Source organism: Echinops telfairi, unplaced genomic scaffold (assembly GCF_000313985.2).
Source record: "Echinops telfairi isolate 266 unplaced genomic scaffold, ASM31398v2 ScPeMD7_2573;HRSCAF=3158, whole genome shotgun sequence".
Taxonomy (NCBI): domain Eukaryota; kingdom Metazoa; phylum Chordata; class Mammalia; order Afrosoricida; family Tenrecidae; genus Echinops; species Echinops telfairi.
In genome coordinates this window covers 428,843-448,389 of record NW_022106471.1, presented here as the reverse complement: position 1 = coordinate 448,389, position 19,547 = coordinate 428,843, and the positions used below count along the sequence as shown (strand labels likewise).

Below are 19,547 nucleotides of genomic sequence, written 5' to 3'. Positions count from 1 at the left end.
GTAGGGGTGGCTGCCAGCGGGGCCTTCGATAGCTCAGTTGGTAGAGCGGAGGACTGTAGTGGAGATCGCCGTGGCAATCCTTAGGTCGCTGGTTCGATTCCGGCTCGAAGGACTTCGTCTGTTTTTGCTTTTGCTTCTTTTGTTTGTTCGTTAAGCCCTTGACTCGATTAAATTACGCCCGAGGATTAAGGTGTTGTCTAGAGGCAGAACCGTGAATTTAGAAAGGCAGAGTACTGAGGGAATTCGGTCAGACACACGCGGTTAGTAATCGGTTGTAGTACTGTTGTCGACACTGCATGCAAAGGTATCTTCACATGTGCTTTAGAGCAAGGTCGTTTCGTCATTCCAGATGCGTGGTGGTGGTTTTATATTTGATTAACGAGTCTTGCCGACACACGGCTGAATAGCTTTTCTAAACCGACGCTCAGTCCCTGGGCAGTGGACAGGCCAGCATAGCCTGTAAAGCAAAGGGAAAGGGCTCGCAGCAGCTGGGGGATTAGCTCAAATGGTAGAGCGCTCGCTTAGCATGCGAGAGGTAGCGGGATCGATGCCCGCATCCTCCACTCAGCTTTTACTGGCGGGAAAGAACCTGGGACGAGCAGGCGGGCCAATGGCGCTGAGCCGAACGTTTACTGATACACACAGAAGACGAGGTGCGCCTTCATGCCGAGCCTTTTTCTTTATTTCACAGGTGAGCCTTTCCCACTTTACTGCTCGCCACTCTGTCCTTTCCTCCTCCCAGCAGGCAGGCCGTTAACCGTCTTCCGAGAAGACGCTGCTAGAACCCCTGCAGCCTGCCTGCCCGCCAGAGCCCCCAAACGGCGCCCACTCCAGGCGCCCACTCCCGCGCGAGGGAACCCCCGCACTCTGACCAATGGCAGCGAACCTTACTGGGCGGGTAGCCAGCCGTCCGTGCGTCCAATAAGCGGGCGGCTTGTTGTTTCCGGGCAGAGCGGGGCCCCGGCACCGCGGCGCTCCGGTTTTGTTTGGGTCCCAGGTGGAGGGCCCAGGTGCCGGGGCCCTAGGTGCAGCCTCGCTAGCGGGAGAGGGAGCGGGACCGCCGGCCCGGAGAGAGGTGAGGGCTCTGCGCGGCGTGCAGGCCCCGCCCCCTCTCAGCCCCGAGCCCCTCGAATCCCGTCCCCACCTCGACCCGGCCGGCCGACCCCGCCCCTCCGCCCGGGCTTCCCCGCCGCAGCCGCGCTCCGAGGGCGCCCCGGGCGCCCAGTCCCCGCCGGCCTGCGCTCCCTCAGGTGTAGCTCTGCCCCTACCGACCGTGCCCCGGGCAGGCTCGGCCAGCGCGGGCTCCTGCGCAGTCGAGCCCACCCCCACCACCCATGTGGAACTCCTAATAGCTCCCCTTTATTGGGGGGGCGGGGCTGCCAAGAGCACCCATTGCTCACCCACAACTACCAGGGGCCCCAGTGCTTACAGGATGGGAGGGGGCTGGACAGAGACTCAAGTTGCACCTGGGACTAAGCTAGGTGAGTAGGTGCCATCTTTCCGTTGGTGTAGCTTGGCAAAGGCCCGCGTCTCCCTGCCCTCCGTCCGTCCTGTGCAGAGGAGTGCGAGAGCAAAGAACCGGGCCTGGCGGGGCTCCGATCGTGCCTGGTGGGTACTTGCGAGGCCGCGCGGTGAATAAGCTCAGAAACTTGGTTCTTGTGTGCCCTGCCCTGGAGGGTGCACAGCCAGTGTAGACAGCTGACACCCTGAACGGCTTGTCTCTAAAGGTGGGCGTATCTTGGCTAGGTTTGGGAAATCTGACCTAATTTTAGGCTCCAGGCTTGGGCTGCAAAGAAGCTTGGAGTCTAGTATTTTTCAACGTAGTTAAGCCACGGAGGCTTCATTTTGAAACAGTCCAGCTGTAGTAACACGGTCCCTTTAGGAATGGTTAGAACCTTTAAGGTAGGGGTCAAAATGTTTTCTCTTGGCCACCTCCATAGGCCACTTCCAGGTTTCCTAAGGGAGCTCCCCAAGAGCAGCTCTCATTTATCCAAATACCCCCAGACACTGGTTTGGTTTTTCTTCTCTCTCCTGCACACTCCAAACCCTTGTCTTCCCAGCTCCCAGGGCCAGCGTGGGCAGGAGGATGCGTCCCCAGCCCTACCATGGAGCTGCGCTGTGGGGGACTGCTGTTCAGTTCTCGCTTTGACTCGGGGAACCTGGCCCATGTGGAGAAGGTGGAACCCTTGTTGAGTGATGGGGAAGGAGGAGGGGGTGGGGCGGCTGCCCCCATCAGCAGCAATGCCTCTTCCCCTGACTATGAATTCAACGTGTGGACCCGACCAGACTGTGCTGAAACGGAATTTGAGAACGCGAACAGGTAGGAGGCAAGGGAGGGCAGAAGAATGAAAAGTGGGGCCCTCCGGGTCCCATGTCCCTGCTCCTGTTAGCCTTTGAGAACCAGTCCATGCCAGCACACCGCCCTTCCTCTCCTGCTGCTCCCCTCTCTCTAGCCCTCCTCGGTAACATGACCTGCCCTGCCTACTCTGGTCCTCAGATCATGGTTCCACTTCAGTGTCCGGGGAGGAACTCCAGGGAAAGTCATCAAGATCAACATCATGAACATGAACAAGCAAACCAAGCTCTATTCCCAGGGCATGGCCCCCTTCGTGCGCACAGTGCCCACTCGGCCACGCTGGGAACGCATTCGAGACCGGCCAACATTTGAGGTAAGTTCAGTTCTCCCTGAGGAGGAAAGGAAGGCTTGGGTGCTAGCTGTCAGGGAGGAAAGGAGGAGACTGCCCTCGGCAGGACCACCACCAGGTTTGGGTGTCGGCTCCCTTGCTTCAGAAAGCCTAGAGGGCGCTGCTTGTTGTGGAAAGTAGCAGAGGGAGGGGAGTGGGTTAAGGGGCGGGGGAGGTGTGAGGTTGGCTCCTGGTGACCCCAACAGGAGCTCCGTTCTGACACCTGCGGCATGCTGCCCCTCCCTCTCCCTCCTCTGCTCCTCAGATGACAGAGACGCAGTTTGTCTTGTCCTTTGTGCACCGGTTTGTGGAGGGCCGTGGGGCCACCACTTTCTTCGCCTTCTGCTACCCCTTCTCCTACAGTGACTGCCAGGAGTTGCTCAGCCAGCTAGACCAGCGTTTTCTGGAGAACCAGCCTACCCATAGCAGGTGTCAACCCCATTCTGACCCTATGCCACGCCCTGGATCAGACAGCCCCTGAACCCGGCCCCAAGGATTCTGAGCTCAAGCCTTAGCAGTCTTTTGTCTGCAGGATGTGGGACTCAGGGTACCTTTGAGAAATAGGTTTCTTTGTGGCCTTAACCTCTGCAAAGTCAGCTGGCCTGAGGCCCTGCTCTGAGAAGACAGCCTGCTTGGGTTGTTCATGCGGCCACGCTCTACTCCCTCACCTGCCGGCCCAGGCCTCCATGAAGAGCCCAGTGCCCATCGATGTGCCTGCATTGAGCCAGCACTTACGATACTCAGCACACCTTGTCTCTGTCCCACGAGACAGCAGGTCTCTCTGTACAAGGGAATCTGTCCTAGGGAGCCACACACTAGGGGCTTTTTTATCGTATAAGTTTCTCTTTTGCTGTACGCTGTATCCTAGCAATGCAGACCCACGCAAAGCCTTAGCATCATTTCCCCTTGTGAGCAGTTAGTAAGAAATCAAGGTCAGGGTGAAGGATTGGGTCCTGCACGCCCCAGGCTCTTGATGAGGCCCGCCACTTGCCAGGACTGAGAGCTTCCCTACTTTAACGGTGCCTCTCCCTGCAGCCCCTTGGATACCATCTATTACCACCGTGAGGTCCTGTGCTATTCTCTGGATGGACTTCGCGTAGATCTGCTAACCATCAGCTCCTGCCATGGGCTTCGGGGAGACCGAGAGCCCCGTCTAGAGCAGCTATTTCCTGATGCCAGCACCCCCCGACCATTCCATTTCGTCGGCAAGAGGGTAAGTAGGAACAGCCTAAAAGACAGTATCTTGACCTTTTGGGGCTCCAGGCGCTGCTGATGGCTTAAGGCTATGTGACCTCTAGACAAGTTAGTCTCAGCCTGCGCCTTGAGGCAAGGATGAAGGCGCCTACCTCCAGCCAGCTGGGAGCCCACTGGCCGTCTGCCTCACCTTGGTGTAGAGCTGTAGAGTTCACTGACCTGATACCTGCTCTCCTCTCCACCTTAGGTTTTCTTCTTAAGCAGCAGGGTGCACCCTGGGGAGACTCCCTCGAGCTTTGTCTTCAACGGCTTCCTGGACTTCATCCTCCGACCGGATGACCCCCGGGCCCAGGCTCTCCGTCGCCTCTTTGTCTTTAAGCTGATTCCCATGTTGAACCCTGATGGTGTGGTCCGGGGCCACTACCGGTAAGAAGCCTCCCCAGGCCCAGCCCCACATGGAAATACTATCAGCCATATCATCTAACTTCTCATGGACCCTGACGGGGCAAGCTGTCTATCCTTAGTGACCAGAGAAGGAATGTGATCCCGTCAAGGGGCACTCCCTGGATGGGGCAGGATCAGAATATCTGCCAGACCACTTGGCTAAAGGCCTCTGTGGTCTGGGGGTGATAGCAGGTCAAAGAGGGGAGTAGTCCTCAGTTTTCCTAAGGTAACTTCAGCTTCATTTTGTAAGTCAGTGTCTCACAGCCATTATTCCGTCTACTCTAGCACCTCCTTCACTAGCCCAGTGCCCTAGCTCCTGCCTCTCAGCTCTTATTTTCCTACAGCACAGACTCGCGGGGAGTGAATCTGAACCGCCAGTACCTGAAGCCTGACGTGGTCCTGCACCCAGCCATCTATGGGGCCAAAGCTGTGTTGCTCTACCACCACGTGCACTCGCGTCTGAACTCCCAGAGTGCCTCTGAGCACCAGCCCAGTCCCCACCTCCCTCCTGATGCCCCCCTTTCTGACCTTGAGAAAGCCAACAATCTTCAGAATGAAGCTCACTTTGGGCAGCCATCTGATGGGGGGAACCCTGAGACCTGGAAACAGACAGAGACGGCAGACCAGAAGCCCAACGGCATGTGGATTCTGCCGCAGCCGTCCACTGAGGTTGAGGAGCCCGCCCTGGAGAGCATCCCTCCCAAGGAGAGTGGCGTGGCCTACTACGTGGATCTCCATGGACATGCTTCCAAACGGGGCTGCTTCATGTATGGAAACAGCTTTAGTGATGAGAGCACCCAGGTAGGAACCCCGAGTGTGTCCTGTGACGGGCAGGGAAGCACTACAGGTGGCGGAGAGAAGGGGTAGGTCCTGAGCAGAGTGTGCAGGCCACCTGGCAGGAAGGCCTTCACTGCAGTCGGCCAGAGGTGGACTGCCTTTGATGGGCTTCGAAGGGCCGAGAAGGGATGGCATTGTCCTCGTCAGTGGGTTATGAGCCACACTGTCAGCTCTGGAGTCTTTCCTAGAGCCCGTGAATCCAGGGAAGAAGGACAATTTGGCATGACTGAGCGGATAAAGCTCGGTCTTCCCCAGATGTAGAACTGATATCCGACATTCGGAGAAATTTCAAGAAATGCTGACTACTAATGGTAGTGTACTGGCCATGAGCTGGGCTGCTAACCTCAACGACAGCAGTTCGAAACCGCCAGCCTCTCCTCAGGAGAAAGCTGAGGCTGTCTACTCCCGTGAAGAGTTACAGTCTGGGAAGCCTCCACAGGGCAGCTCTGCCCTGCCCTACAGATGTGAGTCGGCACCGACTTGCAGGCAGCAGACTGGTGTGCTAGCTATGGAGTCGCTCGGCCCCATGCCTGCAGTCATGCTCTTCCCTTCTTTATCTCCTCTGAATTGCCTTCCCCCCAAACAGGTGGAAAACATGCTGTACCCAAAACTCATCTCCTTGAATTCTGCTCACTTCGACTTCCACGGCTGCAATTTCTCAGAGAAGAACATGTATGCCCGAGACCGTCGAGACGGCCAGTCTAAGGAGGGCAGCGGCCGTGTTGCCATCCACAAAGCCTCAGGGATCATCCACAGGTTGGGGTGAAAACTCAGATGGAGTCTATAACAATAGCTTTCCTAAGGAAAAGGACACCCAGTCTAGGGCGATTGTACAAGATGAGGCTCAGCGGCAGTGGTATGGTCTTTAGTCTGGAACTCTCCCTTCTTGGATCTGCCCAGGGTTGTGCCCAGGGCAGCTGCTGGTTGTCACAGGGGGGCAGAATTTTCCATCTGGACTTCCTCCCCCGCCCCCTGCCTCCCAGCATGGGGGTCACTTTCTTAGACCACGTCAGCCATAGGTTCTCAAACTTATTCTGAAAACTACTGCCCCATTTTCGGGGGGTGGGGGATTACTCAGTGTACCCCCTGGCAATTAAAAACTTTTATACTATAGACCTAATCCAGGATAAAGGGTGGGTACCAGCTTTGGTGAGCGTGTCGGCCACTATGGGAAACACTGACCAGGCGATCCCTGTGGCTGACCTGTAGGGTTTTCAGGCAGGACACTGATAGAAATCTCTGTGTCGTAGCTATACACTTGAATGCAACTACAACACTGGACGCTCAGTAAACAGCATCCCCGCTGCCTGCCATGACAATGGGCGTGCCAGCCCCCCGCCCCCGCCGGCTTTCCCCTCCAGATACACAGTGGAATTGTTTGAGCAGGTATGGACATCTGGGCTAATGGACAGGGGGATCCTCGGAGTCTGCCGAGGTTTTACTCCTACTGCCCGCCTCAGGCCCTTTGAAGACACGAGACACTGCCGCCACAGTCTGGTCTCAGCGCTCGGCTTATCACGATGCTTAGAGGATGACCGGGCGCAGTTTCTGACCCCCAGGCTGCAACGACCACCAGCGCGCCTCAGTCATAGATCCTTCACCCCTGTAGGGCCTGTTCACCCCGGGCTTGGACACACTCCCCCAACAGTGGGCTGGGCTTGATGACCTCAGGGTCTTAGTGCACCAAGAGGAGTAGGGAGAGCCGTGGGCTGTAGAAGACCCAGATTCCTCACAATGGATGAAGGCCCTAAAATGATTAAGAGTTTAGCGAACTGATGTAAACCTCAAAGTTGGGTACACTCGAGCGAAAGCTAGACCTGGCCTACTACCCAGCCCCAGCACCCCACCTCCCCCACCCCCAGCCTGGACTGGAAGAGCAGGCTGCTAAGGCAAACTGGACTTCCCGCAGGTGGGGCGAGCTATGGCCATTGCCGCTCTGGACATGGCTGAATGCAATCCGTGGCCCCGGATTGTGCTGTCAGAGCACAACAGCCTCACCAACCTCCGGGCCTGGATGTTAAAGCGCGTGCGCAACAGCCGGGGCCTGAGCAGCACCATGAATGCGGGCGGCAACAAGAAGAGAGGCTCGCGCATGCCGCCCAAAGGCAACACGTAAGACCAGCAGGCCAAGTGGACGCCCCACAGGCTCTAGAGTTAGGAATGCCAAGGGATTTCTAGTCCCACCCTCCTCAAATTACTACAGGGGTCCTATTTCCTGGGTAAATGAAAATGCATAGTGAGCTCGGTCTAGGGAAGGAGAGCCTCCTTCCTTCCACCTGGAGGGACCTAGACACACTTCCTAATGAGCTGAACACCAGGCCAGCAACTCCTGCTCCACAGCCTGTACAGAACCAAATGCCTGAGTGTGACAGGGTGAGGGTGCAAAAGGAGGCGTTAAGGGCCAAGACCAGGAGGAGGAGATTCCGGGGGCATGCATAAAGCTGCTCAGGTTCAGCTTTCCCAGCACCGCTCAGAGGCTCCGGAGCGCTCAGGGCCCCTGAGATGAGCTGGCCCATCCCAAGTTAGAGAGCTCACCCCTGGGCTTGAGTCCCTTAGCATGTGCCTTCTGGAAGCTCTGCTGAGCATCAGACCCTGGCGACGCCTCGGGCACAAGCTCCCTGCCAGCGTTAACTGGCATCTGGTTCTTTGCAGTGGCCTGCCTGCTTCCTGCTCTGAAAACGCCCTGAGCCGGGCCCGAAGTTTGAGCACTGGCACAAGTGCTGGTGGCAGCAGCAGCAGCCAACAAGGTTCTCCACAGATGAAGAGCTCCCCCAGCTTCCCTTTTCACGGCACTCGGCCTGCTGGGCTGGCAGGCCTGGTCCCCAGCACCCACAAGATCAACCACCGGGTGCTGGGCCCCGTCAGAGGTAAGCCAGTCTGGGAGCCCCTGCAACAGGTGTTCAGTTGTTTGGGACATTGCTGGGGGAAGTGAGCACTTGAAGATACACCCCCGCCAGGACAAAGGGTGCATCAATAAAATTAGTTTCTAGCAGAATCTGCAGCCTTTCCTGTGAACATGGTGTTCCCCGTGGTACGAGCTCCAGGCTGGTCCTCTGGGTGGCCACGGGGGATGTCCTAGGCACCTGGGCTTTAGCACACGCTGGTGGCCAGGAGAGTTTCCAGAGACAAACCACTAGCAGAAACAGTGCCAAACAGGGACATGGTGTCAGTCCAGCTGCCGGGGGCAGTTTAAGGACATATCCCCAGAAGCCAAACTGAGCACTGTCCAATGACAGAGAATCTTGACCAGGTCACTGTGGTTGAAATGGATCCTTCCTTCCGAACCGATTCAGAAAATGTTATCAGGAGGATTCCATCTCTCCAAAGAAAAATGGAACTACAGCCAGCTTCTAGTCGAGCGTTCCAAAGCCAAGGTCTAGCACTGCCCCTCAGTGGCCACGTGGTTATCTCTGCATCAACACCCCTAGGTTTTCTGGGGGATCCTGCCATAAGACAAGAGCGGCTGGGTCAAAATTTATACCAGAAACAGATGGGTCTTTGGGGAAAAAGAAAAGAAGTAACTACAGGGCCATTCCTTGGGAGTCACCTCAACTGTGGTGGGGAGAGGAGATGGTGGTAGGGCCATTTCTGGAAACACAGCTAGCCCACAAATCAGTACAGCATGTGGCTTCTGGACAAGAGGATTCTATCCATAGCGGGGAAGTTGATGAGCTTTTCTAACCACCCTGGTCCTGGTCAGCATTTCCTGTACTCAGCGTCCAGCCTCACTTCTGGTAGCCCTGAAACATGCAGTCGGTTGAAGACTGAGTCTGCTCACTCTAGTTGGAGTCCACTAAGATGTTCTAGCTGGTCTCTTCTGCATATAGTTTCATGCCCAGTTAATTACTTGGGACTCTGTCTTCATTGGGAAGCTCAGCCTTTCTGAAGGCGAGTGTTACAGTAATATAAATGGCTAATATTTAACAGTGAAAATAGGATCACATGTGTAATTTCAGGTAATCTTCACGGAACCTTCTGGGTGGATGGGTTTGTGTTGCTCTGATGAGGAAACTTGAGTGGCTCGTCCAGGAGTACAACAGTACTATTGGAAGTGTCAGCCGATCACGTATTTCCACCCAGAGCATGCCCATGGAAGTGACACATACAGTATTCGAGGAAACATGGGGTTGCCAGGCAAACTGTGTAATAGGTGTGTTATTTATATAAAAATATAGGTGTTACTCCAGAAAAATCTGTATTCAGACCCATCTTAAATTCTAAATCTGGATGAAGTTCTTTCTTCTTAAAAGTCATCAATCTTTTGTGGCTCCTAACTGAATTCCTAGGGAGGAATATTAGCTTCATGAATTTTCCTACCCTAACCACAGGAGAAATAGGAAAGAACCTTTTGCAGGTCCTTACTGAGGACTCTGGGAAGATTTTAATCAGTGTTTCATTGACATCCGTCCTGCCCTGCTTCTCGGTGCAGAGCCCTATATTGAATTCCGAGGGGTGAGGGGTATGTCTTCTATCACTGTTTGCTACTTCCTCCAAGAACTATTTGCATAGTCAGTTCTAAGTACTTCCTTGTTGATTGACGTGAAACATAATAGGAAGCGGGAGCGCAAATGCAATATGAAAGCAGACACACTGTGAGCCTACAGAGGACATAGGGATCAGTTGGGGTAAACACGAGTTATTAGCCAGAGTGGAGAACGTTTTGAAGGATGGGAGGTGTGTGGTTTGACAAACACACCAGAGATGCGACATGAGAGCCAGGAACAGAACAGAGCTGCTGGGCCAAGAGGACAGGAGGCAGGTATACCTGGTCAAGCCCTTCCAGATGAAGAATAGTGGGAGATGCTGAAATGCCTTGAAAATAAAGACGACAAATTAACTGAGATGTAGGGCACCACTGATGTGCTATTGAGAATAAGAGGAATGAAAGACTGAGTGGAGGAAAGTTGCCTGTGAACTGTATACATTGGCCAGGCCAGGAGAGCCGAGATCTTTGCAGTAGTTTATATTGAGATGGTTAGAGCCAGTATCAGGATCTAGAAAGAAAAGATAAGCCTAAGTATTAACAGGAGAAGGGACAGGGCTCCGTGATGGTGAAAGAGAGAGGAATTAATAGGACTTGAAGGTGACAAGCTGGAGGGGAAAATACCACACTGACATCAAGACATTGTTGGAAGAAAGGGCGCTGAGCTCTCTATTGTAGGCATGCCTGGTGGTTAGGGTCTGCCTACATGGAGATATCCTGCAGGGCCCGAATGTAAACAAAGTCAGATGTCAAGCTCTGAGTCATCCATGTACAGGTGTCAGGTAAAACCAAGTGAGCAGTAGGTTTCCCCGGGTGAATGAGCTTAGAAATAGAGAGAGGCTCATGGCTGGAGTAGCTTCTAAAATATTTGTAAGAACTCAGAAATGTTTCTAAAGTCAAGTGATCAAAGGGTTACTAAAACACTAGAAGTAACATTGGAAGGCCAGGTTCTGGGAATCCTGACTCCCCTGTCTGGGCATTGGTTGGAGCTGATTTTTTTGTTGCTGCTTCATCCCTGGAAGCCCCCAGGATGGGAGACTGGCTGGCACGGAGCAGAGGGGCCTACGAGGCAGACTGTGCTAACTGAACTTGGTGTCTTCAGCCCACCCTTAACAAAATTCAAGAATTTTGTCCTATGCTGTCACTTTGTGACATTTCCTAGTTCCACACAGTAGGTAATTTGGTACCTACCACACAGCCTGCTTTGTCTTCCAAATTAGGAAAGAGCATGAGCCCCTAAGCTGCAGAAATCGAACTTAAAGCAATTCTATTTTTCCAAACCCCTAATTGAAATTGTAATTTGACAAAGGGCTTTTTGCTTTTTAAAAAATGCCCCACTACAGCATAGAAATCATGATCTATTTAACTATCTAGTGCAGTGGTTCTCAACCTTTCTAATGCTGTGACCCTTTAGTACAGTTCCTCATGTTGTAGTGACCCCCAACCATAAAATTATTTTTGTTGCTACTTCATAACTGTAATTTTGCTACTGTTATGAATCGGGCGACCGTTGTGAAAGGGTCATTCGACCCCAAAGGGGTCTCGACCCACAGGTTGAGAACCACTGGATTTTAGTGACTGTCCTTATCCCTTATAGGCTAGAACAAAATAAGGGATGGGGCCAACCAGAAAATTTCTGGAAAATCTAAGCTGCCCAACTAGAAGGCAGAGGTTCAGAGACTAGGGGACGACATTTTAGAAGGCCTAGAAAGTGGGTGAGCAGGAATGTTTCTGAGATGAGAGTCTTGTGTAAGCCTTGACCCCAGGACCCCTAATCCTAGGGCCAGGTTGTTCTCTGCCTGAGTGTCCACAGCTGAGAGACAAGTCCTAACCCCCCACGTGCACAGCCCCACAATCAAGTTCCCACTCACCTGGTTTAGGAGCAGCTGCTCGTATGGGGACTTTTAGGCTCTGTCTACATGCGACCTCTTTTCACCCAAGAAATTTGCAACTCTACTGAGTGCTGCCATAAACACCTCGATTCATTATGTTTGACTTTGAATTTTTGGTCCTTGCAAGTTCAGAAGCCTTTCACTAATTTCACTCAGTCCCACATGGGGTCACAGTGCACAGTGTAAAAGGCTTTGTGAGTGCAGAGGAGTCCCCGGGGTCAGCATACGCAGCTGGAGGGAGGGCAGCTGGTGCAAAACCAGATGCAAGCAGAGGGAAGAGGACCTGCTGGGGTGGGGTGGCCAGTCTCCCTAGGGTGGTGCAGGCTCCAGCAGGGCCAGGCTAGGGGGACGCAAGTCAGGGGCTTCTCAAACCAAAACTCACCGCCATTGACCCACTCACAGCCACCCTGTAGTCCAGCTGTTGTCACCTGCATGCCCACCCCTTCAGTTCTGTCATGAAGCCCTGAGGTTACAACTTTCTCGGTCAGTGCAATTCTTTGTCCCTGCCCTGCTGCAGGCAGGGAAGTTCAAGAGTGGGTGAAGGTCGCTCTGGGCGGTGAGCCAGCAGGGAGGGGAGGCCGTACCTCTCAGTCCCTTTACCTTTCCCGCTGCAGAGAAACGCTTCTTATGAAAGGCCAGATTAAAACTTAGTGACGGCAGCAACTACCTCCTCACACACCTGTTTGTTCCCTCGGCACCTAGCACTCTGCCTGGCCCCTGAAGTGCCGTGTAAACACTTGTGGAAGGAATGGGACTGGTGGCCGAAGGCTGTGAGGAATCATTGCCATCATCCCTGGGAGCAGAGCTGCTCAAGGACCACTTGGGCTACTCCTTAAACTGCTGCTTCTGGAACCCTCAGAACCCAGAAATAGCATTGGGGCTCCTTCATTTACATGTCTCAAATCGGGATGGAGTAGGCCTGGGTTCTACCAGGAGCCCTAAGTCAAAACTGGAGAAACTGGGCTTTCTGCTTAATTTACCAAGTGCCAGGCCTACTCCAGAGTCTCAGTAGTCGCTAGGTGACGAATGAAAGGCCCCCTTAAATGCCTTCCGCTCTCCAGACCAGAGCCCTCGCCTGGACCCCACAGTGCCACCCACCCTCCCACTCTGACAGGGGCAGGATTCCTTGGGTGTGCCCAGAGTATCTTCACCTTGACCCCACGTTGATATTTTGTCGCTAACTCACCTGCTTTGCCTCTCAGGTGTCGCCCACTTTCTTCTAGAACTCACTAGTGGCCCAAAGGCGCTGGCTCACTTCTCATGTTGAGAATATACACACTCACACACACACACCAACTCTGCCCTTTCCACACGGACTTCATCGACAGTGTGTTCTTCACACCATCCTCACCTTATTCTCTGTCACTCTTTCTTGCTCACTCTGACTTTTAACCCTTTCCTGGGGGAGTGGCTGAGGTAGAGTTCATCCCTGTATAACACAGGTATTTCTCCAACATCATCAAACCATTATCATCCACCTACTGTTTACTGTCACCTGGTGACATCCTGGCAGCCCTGTTTTAACCACAGAATTACCAGGCCTGGGGGGTGGGAGTGCTCTAGGGTCTAGGAGCCCTGGTGGCACAGTGGTTACAAGTTGAGCTGCTAGCTGCAAGTCAGCAGTTTGAAGCCACAAGCTGCTGCTCCCCAGGAGAAAGACGGGACTTTCTACCCGACTAGAGTTAGTCTCAGAACCCATCGGGCAGTTCTCCCTTGTCCCATAGGGTCACCGAGTCGGAATCGGCTCCATGGCAGGGAGTTTGGTTTGGTGCCTAGGGCAGTGGTTCTCCACCTTCCCAATGCCGCGACCCTGTCACAGAGTTCATGTGGTGGTGACCCCAACCATAAAATTATTTTCATTGCTACTTCATCACTGTCATCTTGCTGCTGTTATGAATCAGGTGGCCCCTGTGAAAGGGTCGTTCAACCTCCCAAAGGGGTAGCGACCCACAGGTTGAGAACCGCTGGCCTGGAGTGTCTTGAGTCACTGGTGGTAGGTCATGTGTCGGGTCATTTGACTGTGGGCACGTGGCTCTGGCTTCTGTGGTCTGGTTGGCATCGCAGCCCCACTTCTCACTAGTTATTTTTTGACTCTTGACTATCACTTAAGCCTCTGATCGGACTCAGCATCTGTTTAGCTTCTTGTAGCTAGAGTAGCTTCCATCCGGAGACCTCTTCCTGTCCTCTGTCCATTGTTCACATAGCTATCCCGTTGGGTGTTACTTGGTTTGGGACCTTTCAGAGACTTGTTACTATCACCCACTTCCCAAGTTGAGGCTTTTCACATCTAACATGTTTCATTAGGGATCAAACAACATTCTGGAAGCTCCATTCAATTCAGCTGACCTGCTGCCCCCCTGTGATAAGGGCCCACCAAACCTGCAGTTCTCTCCACCAGTTACCTCCCACCCACCCCCATCAGTGTCTGCCTTGTAGGACCTCACCCTACAGGACCTCTAGCTGCAGGAATGAGACCAGAAAGAGCAGGCCCCAGAGAGTCTAACCATCTGCCCTGAGATTAGGCAGTGCATGGGCCACAGTGGGTGTCTGTGTTTCAGTGAACATTTATTAAAGACTGGCTTTCCAGGCAGCTTTCCATAAGCACCGGGGTAAATGCAGGGGCTTCAAAAAGTTTATGGCAAAATAATGTAGTTTGTTCCAGTATAACCCACTACAGGCCATGTGACCAGTGGGGGGGGGGCTATTCAGGTGACACTGGAGACTGCACGTGGAAGCTGGAGACAGCAGCTGTCAGAGGTGGTACGGAGGGTCACGCCAGCACCCTTTCAAGAATGTGCAGATTGGGACCACAGAGGGAAGGGCTCTGAATGCCATATAAAAAGGTTTAAACTCTATCATTTAAATGACTTTCATCAGGACTCTACTCTTGTAGACTAATAATTTCTGGCATCTGCGTGAAGGGTGATTTAGAAAAGGGAAAAGACTCAAGCTAGGGAGAGCAGCAGAGGGTCTTTTCAAAAGGCCCGATGAGAAAGAAAGCCCTACATCTGGCCACTGGCAACAGCAAGAAAGTAAGAATTTAAGCCATGGCAGGGATGGAATATTCAGGGTTTGAAGAAACAGGTCTAAATTCAAGAGGAGTCAATGGATGACGTAAAATGTCCAACAGATTTGCAGCAAAGGTATTCAGAACAAAAGGAAGGCTGGGTGGCAGAGAATGAGCCCCGCTGGGGCTCAGGCACGATTTCTGGGTAGAAATGTCGAGGGCACTATCAGAAATGAAGTCCAGGAGAGCAGGGCTCAGGAGAGATCTGGGAATTTAGACCAAGGATAGAATGGAGGGGAGCCGTGGCAGTAAGGGGAGGAGGAGCTGTTAAGAGACCAGAGAGCCAGGGAAGCGGTGTCTCAGAATCCAAGCTCAATTATTCTTGGCCAGAACAACAAACTGTAGGGTGAGCAGGTGGGCTCATTCAAGAAATGTTACCGAGATGAAGGAGGATGCTAGGTGAGAAGTGGATCACTGCAATAAATATTCAGTCTCTCTACCCATGTCTGAATTAGTCCAGAAGAGGGCTGCGGGCCAGATGGCAAACCCGAAAACAGGCATCTCCTGAGCAAGGGGAGCCCACTGAGTGAAGGCGCTCTCACCCACACCTCACTTAACTGCGCTTTTCTGTGCTTGTGTCCTTTCCACTCAGAGCCCCGAAACCAGGACAGGAGACGGCGGCAGCAGCCACTGACCCATCGCCCTACTGCAAGCAGCCTGGTCCCATCCCCAACGCCCACTAGTTCTGGCCCAGCCTGCTCACGCAACATGGGCTCCTGCCTGCTGTCCAACTCACTCAGCATATCAGGTCTGTACCCACTGCCCTTGGGATCTAGGGTGACCAGCATCCTCCCACCCCTATCACCCAGAGCATGGTCCAAGCTCCCGAGTAGGCCTAAGGAAATACCATCAGCCATGCTGGCACCTGACGTAGACATCCTCCTGGACCTGATGTTAAAGCAAGCCACTCCCGCCCAGAGACGTCTGTTACCTTCCCAGCTCTCAACCTGGATTACCAAACCCCCCAAATACTCCTGCCCTTGGACAGGGCGCCGGAACCCAATGGATTTTGTATAATAAAATACTAGCCAACGAGGGGGGCATTGGTCGTTTAGTGGTAGACTTCTTGTGTCCCATGTGGGAGACCTGGGTTGGATTCCCACTTAATCCACCGCGTCACTCATCTGTCAGAAAAGGCTCGTGTGTTGCTCTGACGTTTCCACAGAGCTTCCAGACGAGGCAATCTGTAGCCCCAAATCAGCCGGTGGAAACCCTACGGTCACAACTACCTGATTGGATGGCACAGAATGGAGCAGCACCTCGTCCTGTTGGGCACAGGGCCAACTCGGTGGCAGCTAATAACTAGCCTTCACTCAGTGCCAGGCACTACTCTGAAACGCTCGATCTTACTCACTCTTCCGGTTGACAGTTAGGAAGCTGAGGGGTTTTCCTACCAGCAATGTGCTGTTTACCGAGGCTCCGTCTGACATGAGCCAGGCAACACTGGACAAGATGAAGAACAGCGCTTGCTGCACACGTTGGGGACTAGTTTCCACACACCACTCTGGGCTTCTCCGCTCCTCTCATGTTCGGGCCCCCGCTGTGTGTAAAGGACTGGACAGGGCTAATTTCTACAGCTCCCATCTCAGAAGCTGCCCCTTTAACCTGGTACTCTCCTCAGTGAGATGCCTTCAGTCCACCAGTCTCGGGTACTGCTGGCTTGGTTCTTAAATGCTTAAAACACCTGATTATGTCCCAAGGTCTATACATTGAGCAAAGTAATTGAACTCAAGGGCAGGCAAGATGGCACCTAACAGACAAATGCCCAAGGATGCTGTTAAATAGCCTATGTATGACACCTCCCTGCCCCCCAACAACTTATCCATAGTGCCAAGGATGAGAAGTCCTGATGTTAAGGAAGTTGCCTCTCTCCCCCATGGCCCCCACCCTGGTGATCAGTGTCCTTTGTTCTCTAGGGGGCAGCTGCTCACTCTTGTCCTCAGGGGACAAGCCAGAGACCGTCATGGTGATTGGGAAAGGGCTGCTAGCAAGTGGCACCCGGAACCCCTGCATCCGGACCCGGCTGCAGGTAACTGGTGGGTCTTCCCCAGGCCCCAGCATAACTGCACTGGCAGAGCCCAGACAGGCACTCTTCAGCTGGGTAGTGGGAGGGGCAATGCCCAGCACTGCTTTGTAGCCTCTCCCCAGCTGCTCTGGAAGATTAGAAGATGCTCGGGGCCTGTCTGCCCAGCGTCCCACCCCATCAGTTAGGCCTCTCTCTTGCTTGCTTCCCACCTGTGTCCCTGCCAGATACACCCAAACCTCAGCCCGCCAGCTTTGGCTTTCCCTGCTCTGCCCTTAGCGTCTCCTCTCTTTCTGCCCAGACCTGCCCGAGGAGAGTTTCCGCCAAGAGGGGTCCCGGATTCCCCAGGTAACACATCTAGTTGCCGTTCCCAGGAACAGCTGTGCCACCAGCTCCAGTTCAGCCCAGGTCCCCAAACTAGGGTGGCTAAAGTTGGCTAACAGCAGAAGCTGACTGCATGGGGGAGCTTACGGTGCTCCAGCAGGGGCTGAGGCCCAGATGACTCCGAGGGAGGCCAGCCTGTCTGCACAGTGCTTCTCTCCTCAGCCAAGCCTCGGCCATGGGTAGCGGTGGAGGTTCAACACTGCATCTTTTGGCTGCTAGTTAGGGCAGACGCAGAGTGCATCGTCACAGATGGAAGCGAGTAGTTCTCTGGCCATTGCCTTGCCTCCCCTCAGCACAAGACCAAACCAAACCCTCTGCCGCCAAGTGAGCTCTGACTCATGGCCAACCCTGCAGGGCGGCAGGGAACTCCCCCACAGGGTTTCCAGGACTGTAGCTCTGTAAGGAAGCACACCGCCACGTCCATCTCCCGCAGAGCAGCTGGTGAGTTTAAAACAGTGACTTTCTAGTTAGCAGCTGCAGCACCACGGCCCCTCACAGCTAGGGGCAGTGCCTGAGACGTCACAGACCAAGTGCCCACGCTGACTCCTGGGCCGCACTCTTCTGAAGAATGCAGCCTCTTAGCCCACCCCTGTCCACACAGGCTAGGCCCAGGTTGGGCCGGGGCTCACCGCCGACTCGCAGAGGGATGAGAGGCTTTTCGGGCCCTACACCCCCTACTCCTCGGAGCAGGAAGGTCAGTGAGCCGGAGCCAGGACCCTGCTCTGCTGCATCAGGGTGAGCACCAGGGTCCATTTCCTCTCCCCATCCTTCCTTCTGTCCCCTCACGCCCACCTCTGCCCTTCAGGCCAACCTTCTTCCTTCCCAACCCTTTGATCCCAAGGACTAAATGGACTTTTAAGATTCTTAGTCACAACCCCCCCCCCCACACACACCATGGCCTTCATCTTTACTCCCAAAGGCAAGAAAACAACTTCTAGTTAGGGTCTAGGGCCTAGGGGCAGGGCTCGCTTGTCTTCCACCACTACATAGCAATAAGCCCGCCTGTCCTGGCCTTGCGTCTCCTCTCTGACCAGAAGAGGGGCAGTTTGCACAATCCTGACTTCTCTCTCCTCTCTGTTGCAGGCTGCCGCCTCAGGTTGGGCCTCCGCGGCCCCACTCTGCCCCTGCCTTTTCTATTTCCTGTAGTCTATCTGACTCCCAGTCCCGGACCTGTTACAGCAGGGGGCCCCTGGGCGAACCTGAGGTTTGTTTTGTCCCTAAGTCCCCCCCACTCACCGTGTCTCCCCGGGTCTGAGAAAGCTCACCCAGGCCACAGTCCCAAGCTGGGCGAGCACAGTGCAGAATGTGCTAGTCCCCTCCTTCAGCTGCTGACTCCACGTGACAACCGTAACTACGGAAAGTCAGCAGTGCTGCCCAAAGCACCTTGACAGGACAGGGCAGGACCTGCCACAACCTCCCGGCCGTCCACAGCACAAGATTTGGGGACCACAAAAAATATATATATCTATATTTTTATATTGGGGGGGTGGGTAGAAAATCCAGCAGCCCCTATAGTGGGCCCTGATATTCAGTGGCAGCTTCTTGTTCCATAGGGTTAAGGAAGACTTTGAGGAAATAAAAGTTGTTTGGAAAACTCCAGGTGTAGTTGCTTTGTATGTTGTGGTGGGTAGAAGGGATGAAGTGAAGGGTGAGGGCGGGCCCTCACACCCTCCATCTTGCCTCAGACTAGGTCCTGGAACCCTAGAAAAGAGGGGGAAAGACCCGAGGTAAGGAACGCGCTGCAGAGTCCTGGGGAGTCGACGTTTCTGACCCACTCTTATTCAAGTTGGTCCTCACGGCCGCCCTCCCGCCCCCATCCTTTCTCTTCTCCGGGTTGAGTCTCCGGAGCCAACCCCTGAATCCATGACCTTTGCCCCTGAGCATGTTAACAGAATTCATCATTACACTGTCACAAAAAATCCCGGCTGGATACGGGCCTGACCGATTTAGGGAAATGGAGGGCTACTGAGCCGGAAACCCCAAATCCTCCTCCTGGGATGTCACCCACACTGCCTCCTGGTAACCGTTGCCCCAACTTGAACTCTACCAAGATGGGGCAGAAGGGCACTGGGGGGCCCGCCCCCACCGTAAGGTACGAAAGTTTAGGGTGGGGGCGAAAGTCCTCCGAAGCATTCGCTTCTCTGCGTGCAGAAAGGAGCCCGGTTCTGGGCGCACCCTGCTTGCCCCCACCCACCACCTTGTGATGAGCAGGGTCGCGCCCCGCGGGCCCTGGTGCGGCCAAGCCACTCCTTCCTCCGGGGGCGAGCGCCACAGCCCCGGTCCGTTACCTGGGGCTGAGCGCGCCGCTTCAGTCCTGCTTCTTGGGATTGTTGACGGCCACGTAGTGGTAGAGGACGACAAGCAAGAAGAGCGACACGCCCAGCATGTTGGCGAAGATGGCGAGCTGCACGTCCGTGATCATCCTGCGGAGCAGAGGGCGCGCTGAGTCCTCGCCCCCACCGACCAGCCACCCGGCCGGCGGACCCGGGGGGGCGGGGGACGGCCGGGGCAGCTGCTCACTCTTGTCCTCAGGGGACAA

The 19,547-nt window shown here is 54.3% G+C and overlaps 2 protein-coding genes and 2 non-coding genes across 7 annotated transcripts; 3 read left to right on the top strand and 1 right to left on the bottom strand.

Annotated features, from left to right (window-relative positions):
* The first annotated feature begins 22 nt into the window (after nucleotides 1–22).
* Nucleotides 23–112, top strand: TRNAY-GUA. Its single transcript is given in 2 exon segments — nucleotides 23–59; nucleotides 77–112. It is a non-coding gene; the product is annotated as a tRNA-Tyr (tRNA).
* Nucleotides 113–490: 378 nt separating this feature from the next.
* Nucleotides 491–563, top strand: TRNAA-AGC. The gene has a single exon. It is a non-coding gene; the product is annotated as a tRNA-Ala (tRNA).
* Nucleotides 564–962: 399 nt separating this feature from the next.
* AGBL5 (AGBL carboxypeptidase 5) lies at nucleotides 963–18,607 on the top strand. Of its 4 annotated transcripts, XM_045294174.1 has the most exons (16): nucleotides 1,000–1,075; nucleotides 2,061–2,320; nucleotides 2,498–2,669; nucleotides 2,950–3,113; nucleotides 3,720–3,897; nucleotides 4,126–4,304; nucleotides 4,667–5,123; nucleotides 5,746–5,915; nucleotides 6,410–6,545; nucleotides 7,069–7,271; nucleotides 7,812–8,026; nucleotides 15,194–15,349; nucleotides 16,518–16,630; nucleotides 16,926–16,972; nucleotides 17,610–17,702; nucleotides 18,092–18,173. In XM_045294174.1, exons 2-15 carry the CDS (start codon nucleotides 2,106–2,108, stop codon nucleotides 17,656–17,658), a joined length of 2,454 nt encoding a protein of 817 aa, XP_045150109.1. In that variant the 5' UTR covers nucleotides 1,000–1,075; nucleotides 2,061–2,105; the 3' UTR covers nucleotides 17,659–17,702; nucleotides 18,092–18,173. The 4 variants fall into 4 exon arrangements, with proteins under 4 accessions (XP_004710198.1, XP_045150109.1, XP_045150108.1 ...); XM_004710141.3 differs by lacking the exon at nucleotides 16,926–16,972 and having other exon boundaries at nucleotides 963–1,075; nucleotides 17,610–17,743; nucleotides 18,092–18,607; XM_045294173.1 differs by lacking the exon at nucleotides 18,092–18,173 and having other exon boundaries at nucleotides 17,610–17,738.
* Nucleotides 18,463–19,486, bottom strand: OST4 (oligosaccharyltransferase complex subunit 4, non-catalytic). The gene is made up of 2 exons (XM_004710142.3): nucleotides 19,297–19,486; nucleotides 18,463–18,709 (listed from the first exon to the last, which is right to left on the bottom strand). The coding sequence occupies exon 1, from the start codon at nucleotides 19,428–19,430 to the stop codon at nucleotides 19,317–19,319; it is 114 nt and encodes a 37-aa protein (XP_004710199.1). The 5' UTR covers nucleotides 19,431–19,486; the 3' UTR covers nucleotides 18,463–18,709; nucleotides 19,297–19,316.
* Between the last annotated feature and the right edge of the window lie 61 nt (nucleotides 19,487–19,547).

Coding starts and splice junctions, on each gene's coding strand:
- AGBL5 (XM_004710141.3), top strand. CDS start 2,106: ATGGAGCTGCGCTGTGGGGGACTGCTGTTCAGTTCTCGCTTTGACTCG. Junction 3,114..3,719: donor AACCAGCCTACCCATAGCAG/GTGTCAACCCCA, acceptor CTCTCCCTGCAG/CCCCTTGGATACCATCTATT. Junction 8,027..15,193: donor GGTGCTGGGCCCCGTCAGAG/GTAAGCCAGTCT, acceptor CTTTCCACTCAG/AGCCCCGAAACCAGGACAGG.
- OST4 (XM_004710142.3), bottom strand. CDS start 19,430: ATGATCACGGACGTGCAGCTCGCCATCTTCGCCAACATGCTGGGCGTG.